Below are 13,928 nucleotides of genomic sequence, written 5' to 3'. Positions count from 1 at the left end.
AACCACTAATTAGCCCACAACAAGGTCCAAACACTGGCTTGATGTCCTTCACACTAATCCATTTATGATAATCAGATTATTTGCATCATTGAGAGACTCAACATAGCTACAGGATTCAGTCATCTCAATAATAAATATCAAATATTCATTAAGCAAAGACTCCTGGTGGCTGAGAAATCCTTTGGTAGTGCATGAAGATTGAAGTAGGTGAGATCATTAACTGTTTATAAACATCATTCCCATTACCTTTGAAACTGGGGGGTGGGGACAAAGGAAAAGAGCAGCAGCAAGGTATTACTGTCTCCTCCTCTCATACATTTTAAAAGAAAAGCAATAGCCAAGAAGCTGTTGGACAATAAGTAGGTGAAATTTTAGGAAAACATATCAACTGAAGGTGTTGCCTGGGGCCCTAGTGGCTCCTGTCCTCGAAGAAATGGTACTGATTGTCAAACAGTGAAAGTGAAATATTGAGAAAAATGAATGACACTGTTCTCCACCAACCTGAGGCTCACAAATATTCAAGTCAAGTTAAGTTAGACTTTTGCATTGTCTACAATTTGTGAAATTATGGACTTTATGCTCCTAATTTACTAAATATAGTAAAAGTATGCTGTTTTCTTTTTATTGGATCCATTGCAATTAGCAATATTCTCTCTCATCATTTAAAAGAATTCAGAATGTCAATGCTTCAAAATTACTTTTCCTAAAGTTAAAATGTACTTATAATGGGTAACTTTATATAAGAGGAAAAATAAACCCTCATGCCTGCATGTACAAAGATAGTCTGTCAGAGTCAGATCTTGAAAGCAAGTCATGTCAGCATTCAGTTCACCTCTGAATACCTGACAATCCCAGGATGCTACCAGTATGCTGTTGGTATTTTATGAGAATGCATGTAATAAAAGAACTATAACTTTACCTTTTTATTAACTTTTTACTTTGAAAATTTTCAAATCAAGAGAAAATGTCAGAATTAAACAAAGTGCACGGATACACATCTGGAATCACTAATAGTTCACATGTTTACCACATGAGTGTTCTCCCTCCCTCTCCTTTTCTCTCTCACATTCTTTCTCTCCTCCCCTCACCCCAACAAAAAACAAGGATCTGCTCTGAAACAGCCCCAGCAAAATGATCAAATTCAGGACCATTTAACATGGATAGGATGCTCTCAACTAGTACATAATTCTGACTCAGTTTTTGCTAGTTGTCCCAGTAATGCCCTGTGTAGCAGTTCCCCCTCGATCCCGGATCTAGTCCAGGCTCACCTGTTGCATTTAGCTCTGGTCCCTTTGGTGTCCTTTAAACTGGACCAGTTTCTCAGTTTCTCTTTGTCTTTGATGACATTAACATTTTTGGAGTGTGCAGGCCAGTGCTCCCTCACAATGCAGGTGCAAGATTATGCATTTAGGGCAAAAGTACTACGTGATGATTCTTCACGGAACATTACATTAGTGGGTCCATGATGTTGGTTTGCTCCATTACTGGTGATGGCAACTCTGATCACTTGGTTCAGGTGGCATCTGTCAGATTCCTCCTTTGTAATTAATAAATAATCTCTAATGGTAGCATTGTGGGAGGAGTACTCTGACACTATTAATTCTGTTCCACCATAAATTTCAGCATCTATTCATGATCCTTACCTGATCAGTTATTACTGCTTTGGTCAAAAATGGTGATTTTCTAACTCTTATATTCCTTTGCATTTATTGGAAGTCCACTGAAAAGAATAGCTTTCTCTTCCACCCTCTTTATGTATTTCTCTATTTATGTATTTGTTTGTGGGCATCAGTAGGGACTTGCAGGTGGTTTTGATTCAGGTGGCTATTGCTTATTACTCTCATTAATCATTTTGGTGTTCATATGGCACCAACTTTGCTGAGTGGGTACCCTTTCAATCTCACTCCTGTGTTTGTTTGACACGGCCCCATTGGTGTGTATCGTTTATTCTTTAGCATACCTGTACTGCAGTTCTTCATTCAAGTCACTGCCCAAATGACAGATTTTATTCTTGCAAAAATCTTTTTTTTAGCTATTGCTATGCCCCAGTTACTGTTCTTACTCATGGACCAATGGGAAACCAGACAATTAAATCAGCCCTTATAGTGCAGTAAGTTGTGATAGGTTGTACCATGGGAACACCAAGGAAAAGCTCTTTATCCCACTGGGTCAACTTAAGAAGGCTCCTGGGAGAAAGTATATCACCTCCTACAGCTGAGAGATGAATAGAAATAAACCTGGGGGGAGGCAGTGTTCCAGGCTAAGGGGCGCACATGTCTATTTGAGGAATTCCTATCCCCCAGGGAGCCTAGTGGCAGGGCCCCATCCCAAACCAATTAAGTCAGAATCTCTGGAGGGGGAAGGGTTTAGGGCCCATATATTTTAATTTCCATAAATTTGTCACGAGGAATGGTGTCATGGAGCTAAACCCTTCAAAACTAAAATTTAAAAAGATCCATTTCATTTTATAGGATTTTGAACTCAACAACGAACTAAAGATGAACGTCCTAAACTTGCTAGAAGAAGTTTTGCGAGACCCAGATCTTCTTCCCCAAGAACGGAAAGCCACAGCGAATATCCTGAGGTAAAGGCAATTGTAGGTGCCTATTAATCACACTGGTTGATTTGTGCTGTGTTTATAGAAAATAAGATCCTGTCAAACCAGAAGGATGTATATTAGACTCCTGAGGGGCAGCAGGGATTCTGTCCTCGCTGGGAAAGCTGCCTCGGGAAGACTTCAGACTGGGTGACATAACTTGTGTGCAATACAATCGCTCCTGTTTGTGTGGGCAGATGGTGGTTTGCTGTAGAACCAAGAGCCTGAAGATCCTCTCCTGCAGGTCCAGCAGGTGTTGCAGAGGTGTTTTTTCCTCATGTGGGTTCTAAGTGTCTATTACAAGCTCATGTTTATGAGCGGGGTTGTAGTGTTTCTGTGGGAGTCTTGTGCACCTGGCTTGTGGATGTGCTGTCATAGAGCAGCTATGCGTTTTCTTCAGCTTGTTTCACTGGTCCTGGACCAGTCTTACCGTCAGCTTCTTAGATGGAGATTTCCACATCAGGTAGGTTGTATAAATTTGGATCCCACACTTCAGTGTGACAAAGTCTTTTACTTCAGGTTTCCCACTAGAGGCTGCTTGTGTCTGTCATTACACCAAGCATCCAAGCAGTTAACAAACTTTCTTATAGCTTGTCGAACAGATGGGTGGATTTTTTCCAGTCCACTTTACATGAAGAGGGCAGCCATCCATGTCTCTGTATGGACATTTCAGCTACAGCTTTCTGCCTCTCTATATGTCTGTCCCTACACGGGGTGGAAAGCCCGGCCCCTATCTGCCAGGGCCTGGTACTCCTTCACCATTCTGATTTCTACTTCCCTCTTCATTCGCAACCTCTGGAAAGACCCCTTCCTTTCTTCTATGCTCAACTCTATTGTGGTTTCTTCGTTATCCAGAATGTTTGTGTGTAGAGGGGAGTCCAATTTAGCTCAATCCACCATGCCTTTGGAGGCCCCTCCCTGATGCAGCAATGCCAGATTCTGGTCTGTAACATTTTAGCAATTGGCCTACAAGTCATTCTTAGTCCCATTAGCTCAAGATCCCATAGCCAGACCCTTCTTTGGTCTGTGGGCTATTATGGGTTGAATTGTGTCCCCCTCAAAAGTATGTTGAGGTCCTAACCCTCAGTACCTGAGAATATGACCTTATGTGGAAATAGGGCTATTGCAGATGTACTTAGTTAAGATGAGGTCATACTGGAGGCAGGTGGGCACCTAATCCAATATGAGTGGTGACCTTATAAGAAGACGCCCGTGGGAAGACAGAGGGAGCCACAGAGAGAAGGCCATGTGAAGATGGAGCAGAGACTGGAGTGATGCAGCTGCAAGCCAAAGAATGCCAAGAATTGGCTGGCAAACCACCAAAAGCTGGGAAAAGGCAAGGAAGGATTCCTCTATAGGTTTCAGAGAGCATGGCCCTGTGGACACCTTGACTTTGGACTTCAAGCCTCTAGAACTCTAAGACAATGAGTTTCTATTGTTTCAAGCCACCTAGTTTTTTGTACTTGTTTAGGACAACCCTAGGAAACTATTAAGAGCCTTTGTCACTTTTTCCATCCTATGAAACATCTAAGTGAGTTTAGGGACTCAGTTACTATGTTTATTTTCAGATTTTAAAATTCTAAATACATCTTCAGATAAAGCCTGATATCGGTGGATGAGTGGTCATATCTGTGAGTGATTGCTGTTCCTGTTTTCTCCATGTGAACAGTTGATTATCCTCCTGTATTTAAAACATTGATAATTAAAAGCTAGGTTCTGAAAGTGTGTGCCCCTAGGGACGTTTGACTGAATAGCTGACAGGGAAATGGGGGCGGGGTGGGGCTCAGACTGGGAAAGGCTGTCAGGATTGGCCAGTTTGAGGCCCTCATGTTGCCTGTCCCATCACAGCACCCATGCCAGATATCACCAATCAATCCTGAGCGCTTTCTTCCTGCACCCACAGGTGAGCTCAAAACTCAGCTGATTGGCACTACTACTTCAGATGAAACTAACTTACCATCTCAGGTCTTTATTATTCATCGGGCTTAAGATGTACAAATTCTTTTTGCTGAGTAAGTGACCTGAGAATTAGAAGTGTAAGACTGATAAGAATGGAAATTTTAGTAGATGGTACAGCCTGGGAGGATAACACCTAACAGTCTGATTCTAACTTTTGCAGGATGTCACACGTTTAAATCTTTGCTCAGCCACTAATACCTGTCAAGTTTCTTAATCAATCTCAACCTCATTTTCCTCGTTTATAAAGTGGAGCTATCAATACCTTCCTCATTGGGTTGTTGTGAAAATCACATGATATAATATGTGTAAAGAGGTTAACACAATGCCTGAAACATAATTAGTACTCATATTACTGCTACAGGGTGTTGTTATTATTAGTAGTAGAAAGCACTGACAGTAGCTCTTGGGAAAAATAGTTTCTGCCATCAAGCCAATACAGCCCAAGTAAAACCAGGCTACATCTTTGTCAAACTTAACTTTCCTTAGGCTTCATTACCTTGTCTATAGAAAAGACATGATAAAAGACATGATAAAAACCTATAATGGATTATAATCTGGAAAAATATTGAATCACTATGCTGTACACCTGAAACTAACACAATATTGTAAATCAACTACACTTCAATTTAAAAAAACTAACTTAATATTGCACAACAATATTAAATAAATAAATAAACAAGTGAATGCAATTTAAAAATCATTCAAATATACACTTTAATCCGAGTCCAAACCACTGGACTAACAGAGAGCCTCAGACCCCAGGGACTGTTCATCGGAGTGAGGTCTCACGGAGGTCCTCATCTCAGCACCAAGACCCAGCTCTACCCAAGAGCCTACAAACTCCAGTGTTGGAAGCCTCAGGCCAAACAACCAGCAAGACAGGAACACAATCCAACTCATAAAAAAAAGAAAAAAAGAGACAGCAAAAAAATATGTCACAGATGAAGGAACAAGGTAAAAACTTACAAGACCAAATAAATGAAGAGGAAATAGGCAATCTACCTGAAAAAGAATTCAGAGTAATGATAGTAAAGATGATCCAGAATTTCGGAAGTAGAATGGAAGCACGGATTGGGAAAATGCAAGAAATGTTTAACAAAGATCTAGAAGAACTAAAGAACAAACAAACAGAGATGAACAACACAATAACTGAAGTGAAAAATAGACTAGAAGGAATCAATAACAGAATAATTGAGGCAGAAGAACAAATAAGTGAGCTGGACGGCAAAATGGTGGAAATAACTGCCAAGGAGTAGGATAAAGAAAAAAGAATGAAAAGAATTGAAGACAATCTCAGAGACCTCTGGGACAACACTAAACACACCAACATTCAAATTATAGGGGTCCCAGAAGAAGAAGAGAAAATTAAAAAAGGGTCTGAGAAAATACTTGAAGAGATTATAGTTGGAAACTTCCCTAACATGGGAAAGGAAATAGTCACCCAAGTCCAGGAAGCACAGAGAGTCCCATACAGGATAAACCCTAGGTATAACACACCAAGATACATATTAATCAAACTAACAAAAATTAAATTCAAAGAAAAAATATTAAAAGCAGCAAGGGAAAAACAAAAAATAACATACAAAGGAATCCCCATAAGGTTATCAGCTGATTTTTCAGTGGAAACTCCATGGGCCAGAAGGGAGTGGCAGGACATATTTAAAGTGATGAAAGGGAAAAACCTACAACCAAGATTACTCTACCCAGCAAGGATCTCATTCAGATTCAATGGAGAAGTCAAAAGCTTTTCAGACAAGCAAAAACTAAGAGAATTCAGCACCACCAAACCAGCTTTACAACAAATGCTGAAGATACTTCTCTAAGCGGGAAACACAAGAGAAGAAAAAGACTCACAAAAACAAACCCAAAACAATTAAGAAAATGGTAATGGGAACATACATATTGATAATAACCTTTCATGTGAATGGATTAAACACCCCAACCAAAAGACACAGACTGGCTGAATGGATACAAAAACAAGACCCACATATATGCTGTCTACAAGAGACCCACTTCAGACCTAGGGACACATACAGACTGAAAGTGAAGGGATGGAAAAAGAAATTCCATGCAAATGGAAATCAAAAGAAAGCTGGAGTAGCAATACTTGTATCAGGTAAAATAGACTTTAAAATAAAGACTGCTACAAGAGATAAGGAGGGACACTACATAATGATCAAAGGATCAATCCAAGAAGAAGATATAACAATTATAAATGTTTATGCACCCAACATAGGAGCACCTAAATACCTATGGCAAATGCTAACAACCATAAAAGGGGATATCGACAGTAACACAGTAATAGTGGGGGACTTTAACACCCCACTTTCACCAATGGACAGATCATCCAAAATGAAAATAAATAAGGAAACACAAGCTTTAAATGACACAGTAAAACAGATAGATCTAATTGATATTTATATAATATTCCATGATATTTATAGAACATGCCACAGAACATTCTCCAGGATAGATCACATCTTGAGACAAGTCAACCTCAGTACATTTAAGAAAATTGAAATCATATCAAGAATCTTTTCTGGCCACAATGCTGTGGGATTGGAAATCAATCACAGGAAAAAGAACCTGTAAAAAACACAAATACATGGAGGCTAAACAGCGTGCTACTAAATAACCAAGAGATCACTGAAGAAATCAAAGAAGAAATAAAAAAATACTTAGAAACAAATGACAACAAAAACACAACGACCGGGCTTCCCTGGTGGCGCAGTGGTTGAGGGTCCGCCTGTCGATGCAGGGGACACGGGTTCGTGCCCCGATCTGGGAGGATCCCACATGCCGCGGAGCGGCTGGGCTTGTGAGCCATGGCCGCTGGGCCTGCGCATCGGGAGCCTGCGCTCCGCAATGGGAGAGGCCACAACAGTGAGAGGCCCGCGTGCCAAAAAAAAAAAAAAAAAAAACACAACGACCCAAAACCTATGAGATACAGCAAAAGCAGTTCTAAGAGGGAAGTTTATAGCAATTCAATCTCACCTCAAGAAAAAAGAAAAATCTCAAACAATCGAACCCTACACTTAAAACAACTAGAGAAAGGAACAAAGAAAATCCAAAGTCAGTAGAAAGAAAGAAATCATAAAGATCAGAGCAGAAATAAATGAAATATTTATTTATTTTCCAAGACTGAACCAGGAGGAATTAGAAAATATAAACAGACCTATCTCAAGTAATAAAATTGAAACTGTAATTAAAAATCTTCCAACAAACAAATGTCCGGGACCAGATGGCTTCACAGGTGAATTCTATCGAACATTTAGAGAAGAGCTAACACCTATCCTTCTCAAACTCTCCCAAAAAATTGCAGAGGGAGAAACACTCCCAAATTCATTCTACGAAGCCACCATCACCCTGATACCAAAACCAGAAAAAGATATCACAAAAAAAGAAAATTGTAGACCAATATCACTGATGAACTTAGATGCAAAAATCCTGGACAAAATACTAGCAAACAGAATCCAACAGCACATTAAAAGGATCATACACCATGATCAAGTAGGATTTATCCCAGGGATGCAAGGATTCTTCAGTATACACAAATCAATCAATGTGATACACCACATTAACAAATTAAGGAATAAAAACCATATGATCATCTCAGTAGATGCAGAAAAAGCTTCTGACAAAATTCAACACCGATTTATGATAAAAACTCTGCAGAAAATGGGCATAGAGGGAGCCTACTTCAACATAATAAAGGCCATATATGACAGACCCTCAGCAAGCATCATACTCAATGGTGAAAAACTGAAAGCATTTCCTCTAACATCAGGAAAAAGACAAGGATGTCCACTCTTGCCAGTCTTATTCAACATAGTTTTGGAAGTCCTAACCACAGCAATCAGAGAAGAAAAAGAAATAAAAGGAATACAGATCGGAAAAGAAGAAGTAAAACTGTCACTGTTTGCCAATGACATGATACTATACATAGAAAATCCTAAAGATGCCACTGGAAAACTACTAGAACTAATCAATGAATTTGGTAAGGTTGCAGGATACAAAATTAATGCACAGAAATCTCTGGCATTCCTATACACCAACAACGAAATATCAGAAAGAGAAAGTAAGGAAACACTCCCATTTACCATTGCAACACAAAGAATAAAATACCTAGGAATAAACCAGCCCAAGGAGGCGAAAGACTTCTACTCAGAAAACTATAAAACACTGATGAAAGAAATCAAAGATGACATAAACAGATGGAGAAACATACCATGTTCTTGGATTGGAAGAATCAATATTGTGAAAATGACTATACTACCCAAAGCAATGTACAGATTCAGTGCAATCCCTATCAAACTACCAATGGCATTCTTCACAGAATTAGAACAAAAAATCTTACAATTTGTATGGAAACACAAAAGACCCCGAATAGCCAAAGCAATCTTGAGAAAGTAAAACAGAGTTGGAGGAATCAGGCTCCCTGACTTCAAACTATACCACAAAGCTACAGTAATCAAGACAGTATGGTACTGGCACAAAAACATAAATATAGAATCCGTGGTACAGGATAGAATGCCCAGAGATAAACCCACGCACATGTGGGCACCTAATTTACAACAATGGAGGCAAGAACATACAATGGAGAAAAGGCAGCCTCTTCAATAAGTAGTTCTGGGAAAACTGGACAGCTACATGTAAAAGAATGAAATTAGAACACCACCTAACACCATACACAAAACTAAACTCCAAATGGATTAAAGACTTAAATGTAAGACCAGACACTATAAAACTTTTAGAGGAAAACAGGAAAAACACTCTTTGACATAAACCACAGCAAGATCTTTTTTGACCCACCTCCTAGAGTAACAAATAAAAACAAAAATAAACAAATGAGACTTAATTAAACTTAAAAGCTTTTGCACAGCAAAGGAAACCATAAACAAGACAAAAGACAACCCTCAGAATGGGAGAAAATATTTGCAAATGAAACAACAGACAAAGGATTAATCTCCAAAATATACAAACAGCTCATGGAGCTCAATATCAAAAAAGCAAACAATCCAGTTAAAAAATGTGCAGAAGACCTAAATAGACATTTCACCAAGGAAGACATACAGATGGCCAAGAGGCACATGAAAAGATGCTCAACATCACTAATTATTAGAGAAATGCAAATCAGAACTACAATGAGGTATCACCTCACACCGGTCAGAATGGACATTATCAAAAAAGCCAGAAACAATAAATGCTGAAAAGGGAGTGGTGAAAAGGGAACCCTCCTGCACTGTTGGTGGGACTGTAAATTGATACAGCCACTATGGAGAACAGTATGGAGGTTCCTTTAAAAACAGAACTACCGTATGACCCAGCAATCCCACTATTGGGCATATACCCTGAGTAAACCATAATTCAAAAAGAGACACGTCCCACAATGTTCACTGCAGCTCTATTTACAATAGCCAGGACATGGAAGTGACCTAAATGTCCATCGACAGATGAATGGATAAAGAAGATGTGACGCATATATACAATGGAATATTACTCAGCCATAAAAAGAAACAAAATTGAGTTATTTGTAGTGAGGTGGATGGACCTAGAGTCTGTCATACTGAGTGAAGTAAGTCACAAAGAGAAAAACAAATACCGTATGCTAACGCATGTATATGGAATCTAAAAAAAAAAATGGTACTGATGAACCTAGTTGCAGGGAAAGAATAAAGAGGTAGACATAGAGAATGGACTAGAGGACATGGGGTGGGAGGGCGAAGCTGGGGTGAAGTGAGACTAGTCTCAACATATATACACAACCAAATGTAAAATAGATAGCTGGTGGGAAGCAGCAACATAGCACAGGGAGATCAGCTCGGTGCTTTGTGACCACCTAGAGGGGTGGAATAGGGAGGGTGGGAGGGAGGCTCAAGAGGGAGGGGATATGGGGACATGTGTATGCATATGGCTGATTCACTTTGTTGTGCAGCAGAAACTAACACAGTATTGTGAAGCAATTATACTCCAGTATTAAAAAAACAGTAAAAAAAAAAAATATATATATATATATATATATATATATATATATATATATATATATATATATATACACACACACACACTTTAAATGGGTAAATTGTTTGGTATGTGAATTATATCTCAGTAAAATTCTCACCAAAGAAACCGCCATAGTCAGAACTCACTTACTGCTATTTTGTAATAGAAAAAAAAGAAATAAAAAACAAAACAAAAAAGCAATTCCGCTGGTGGGGTGTCCCCTAGCTGCCCACCCAGAATTCTAGTCCCTTGCAGAGTCTTCCAAGCATTCTGAAAGTCTCAAGAAATATGTGCTCAGGAATGAACCCAGTCATTTTCCTGCCTCAGTGTCTTTAGTCAAGCTCACCGCCCTGAGGCTACTTGAGGGAGAGACCTTTCAGTGCCAGCACGGTTTCTGTGGAGAATGCTGCCTGGCAGTCTTGTGAAGCCACCATTTCCCTATCAAAAAGCTGAGAAAGATGCCACCTGCCCTGTCCCTGTGCCACCTGGGTCCCAGAGCAGCCTCACTCAACCCAGAGTCTCTGTCTCTCGTGAAAACAGCTCTTTCCACATCTTACCTGGTTCCACCGTTTTTCACTGTAAGAATTCAAAAGCCACCTGCAGAGCCAAGCAGGGAATAGATGTTACACTATCCCACCTATTCTCCCATCTCTCACCATCTTTCTTCCCATGAAGCCAAAACAAAACCAAAGGCTTTGTTTAGCCCTGAACATGTCAACTAAAGCTGACAGATACTGGTGGGGTCACCAGCCCATCAGCTGAGCAGACAGCCAGACCCTGAGTCACAGTTTGAATCAGCTGAGTCCCTGGGGCACTAACTTATCTTCCCAACAAGCCAGTGAATAGATTTGTGGAAAACAATACAAAACAAAACAAAACAAACCCTAGTACAAGAAAATAACTGATATTTGATTGAATTTCTCCTACCAAGTAATTCATTCCACTTGCACTATGTTTGAGGGTCCCTATCCCAGCACATGAGATTGTGATTATAGGAGGAATAAATCATGTATTAGTTTTTAGGGGGGTTGATAATTTTACATATCCGATACTTATGTTTATATGTATGAAATGTGTGTTTTTAAAAATCATGTCAAAATGATTAGAAAGTAGAGTAGGAAGTAAGACCTAGACAGAACCATCAACTGAAGGAATGTTATCATTCATGAAATCTCTTTGTGAAAAAAAAAGAAATCATGGGGTATATGAGAAAGAAACAGAAATAAAAAGGATTATTTAACAACCCTGAAAATTATAAAGATTTTCCTGTTAGTTCATTTCTTAATTTGAAAACAAACAGGGAATTATTTTCAGCTGAAACCAAGAGAATTTAGTATTAACCATTTCCATGCATTTATGGACATCTGCCTTTAAAAAAAAAAAAAAAAAGTGCCAGAGCATAGGTAGCAATGGGCTCCAGTAAGCCCAGCAGGAAGGAAAGTCATGCTTGAGAAAGCATGGGAAAGAAGAGGTGGTCTGGCAGGTTCCAGAAGCAACATGAGATTAAACCATTCACAAGGTGGGGAGGAGAAGAGTCTGAGGCAGGCCATGCCATGGGCCCAGGCCAGCCCGTCACAATAGCAAGCAAGTGGCCCATTCGAGGACAGAGGCCAGTGGCTCTTGGCTCTGTTTTTAAGACTACATGATTTCTACACTTGAAGGGGAAATTTTCTAGTTATAGAATTTGCATAATCCCGTTTCCTTTTAAGTTTTTTATCTGGTATTGCATTATAAGTGCATAAATATTAAATTGATCATAATGAGTGATACATGTGGGGAAAACCCAGGATCCTGGAGTATTCATCAAACTCTAAGGTAGTCAGAAGACTAGAAGCAAATCCATCCTCTGTTGGAACTGGACCAGGGTTAGAGAGGCCTTCACATCTGAAGGGAACTTTTCTGAACGCACCTCCCATCGAATACAAGTTAGGATTGTGAGAGGTTAAAAAAAAAAAAAATAGTCCCGATGTTAAAGATTTAGATGCATTCAAGTCATATAACAGTGAGATATAAACATGACACATGTATTTAAACACATAATACATTAATGCAATAAAGTGAAAGCTTTCTATGATGAATCATCCCCTCCTTACGCAGTGTCACAGGGGATACTTTATGCTGAAGAAGTTTAATTAGCATAGGTAGTTTGTGGCCCTGTTTGTGAATAAAAACCTCTGCTCAAGACTTTTATATTCCTAAAATACCACGACCCTCCAACGTTGTCTGACCAGCTGGCTTCTGAATCTATGCAGTATAGTTTTTTTTGTAGACAACTAACATGCCGTAGAATGAAAAGAAACAATGATTGACTTCTTGGATGGTCAACTGGAATGGGTTCAGTCATGAAAAGGGGACCCACAAACCTCACACAGCCCCAAGCAGCATTAGACTCCTTTTTTTTGTAGAAGAAAAACTACTTTATTCAAATTGCTTCATACAATAAACCAGGTATTCAAATGAACAGGCCAGGATAAATGTTTTGCTTGGTTTAATCAAATCAGTTTACCAGAATCAAAGGAAATCCAGGCGATTGTGTTTCTGTGAAACTTTTGTATCAAGCTAAGGTACTCACTGTGGATGTTTACACGTTACAGGTCAAGAATATTTGACATGTCGGTGTTTAGGCATAGCATTTATTTTGTTCAGACCCATTAGAACTTTTACACCAAAATGACCTCTTGCTCCTACTCTTATTTGGAGTCAGGGGCTACCTCTCTTACTAGGTGGATTTTGTTCCCCTCCTGGCTTGAAAATATCTTCAAAGATAATTAGTCATCAATTCAGTATTTTACTTTCTAATCACTTTTAATTTTGGTGCAAAGTGTTTTTTTGTTTTTTTGTGGTACACGGGCCTCTCACTGCTGTGGCCTCTCCCATTGCAGAGCACAGGCCCCGGACGCACAGGCTCAGTGGCCATGGCTCATGGGCCCAGCTGCTCCACAGCATGTGGGATCTTCCCGGACCGGGGCATGAACCCGTGTCCCCTGCATCGGCAGGTGGACTCTCAACCACTGCGCCACCAGGGAAGCCCGGTGCAAAGTGTTTTTTGACAGCTGGATTATCCTCATTTATTAAACACATCTCTGTATTGTTCTGAGCTATTTCCTTGGGTCACATCTACCTTAAGAATTTGACTTGCCCTATGCATCTCTTCCTTTTACTTGGCTGTTCCTGAGTTATATCCTTTATAATAAAACTGTAACTATAAGCATTAAAAAAAAAAAGAAGAAGAAAGGGCTTCCCTGGTGGCGCAGTGGTTGAGAGTCCGCCTGCCGATGCAGGGGATGCGGGTTCGTGCCCCGGTCCGGGAAGATCCCACATGCCGTGGAGCAGCTGGGTCCATGACCCATGGCCGCTGAGACTGCGCGTC

The 13,928-nt window shown here is 39.8% G+C and overlaps 1 protein-coding gene across 2 annotated transcripts in view; it reads left to right on the top strand.

The window, feature by feature from the left end:
• The window catches only part of RASGRF2 (Ras protein specific guanine nucleotide releasing factor 2), a gene marked incomplete at both ends in the record, with an annotated part of 248,550 nt that overhangs the window by 215,862 nt on the left and 18,760 nt on the right, over nucleotides 1-13,928 (top strand). For both annotated transcript variants that reach the window (XM_079701968.1, XM_079701967.1), the window contains one exon: nucleotides 2,472-2,584. In XM_079701968.1, coding sequence (XP_079558094.1) covers nucleotides 2,472-2,584 — 113 coding nt within the window. The remainder of the gene's footprint in view (nucleotides 1-2,471; nucleotides 2,585-13,928) is intronic.

This window comes from Hyperoodon ampullatus, assembly GCF_949752795.1.
Source record: "Hyperoodon ampullatus genome assembly, chromosome: 4".
Classification (NCBI taxonomy): Eukaryota; Metazoa; Chordata; class Mammalia; order Artiodactyla; family Ziphiidae; genus Hyperoodon; species Hyperoodon ampullatus.
The sequence above is the reverse complement of the archived record's forward strand: the minus strand, read 5'-3'. Positions and strand labels throughout refer to the sequence as shown.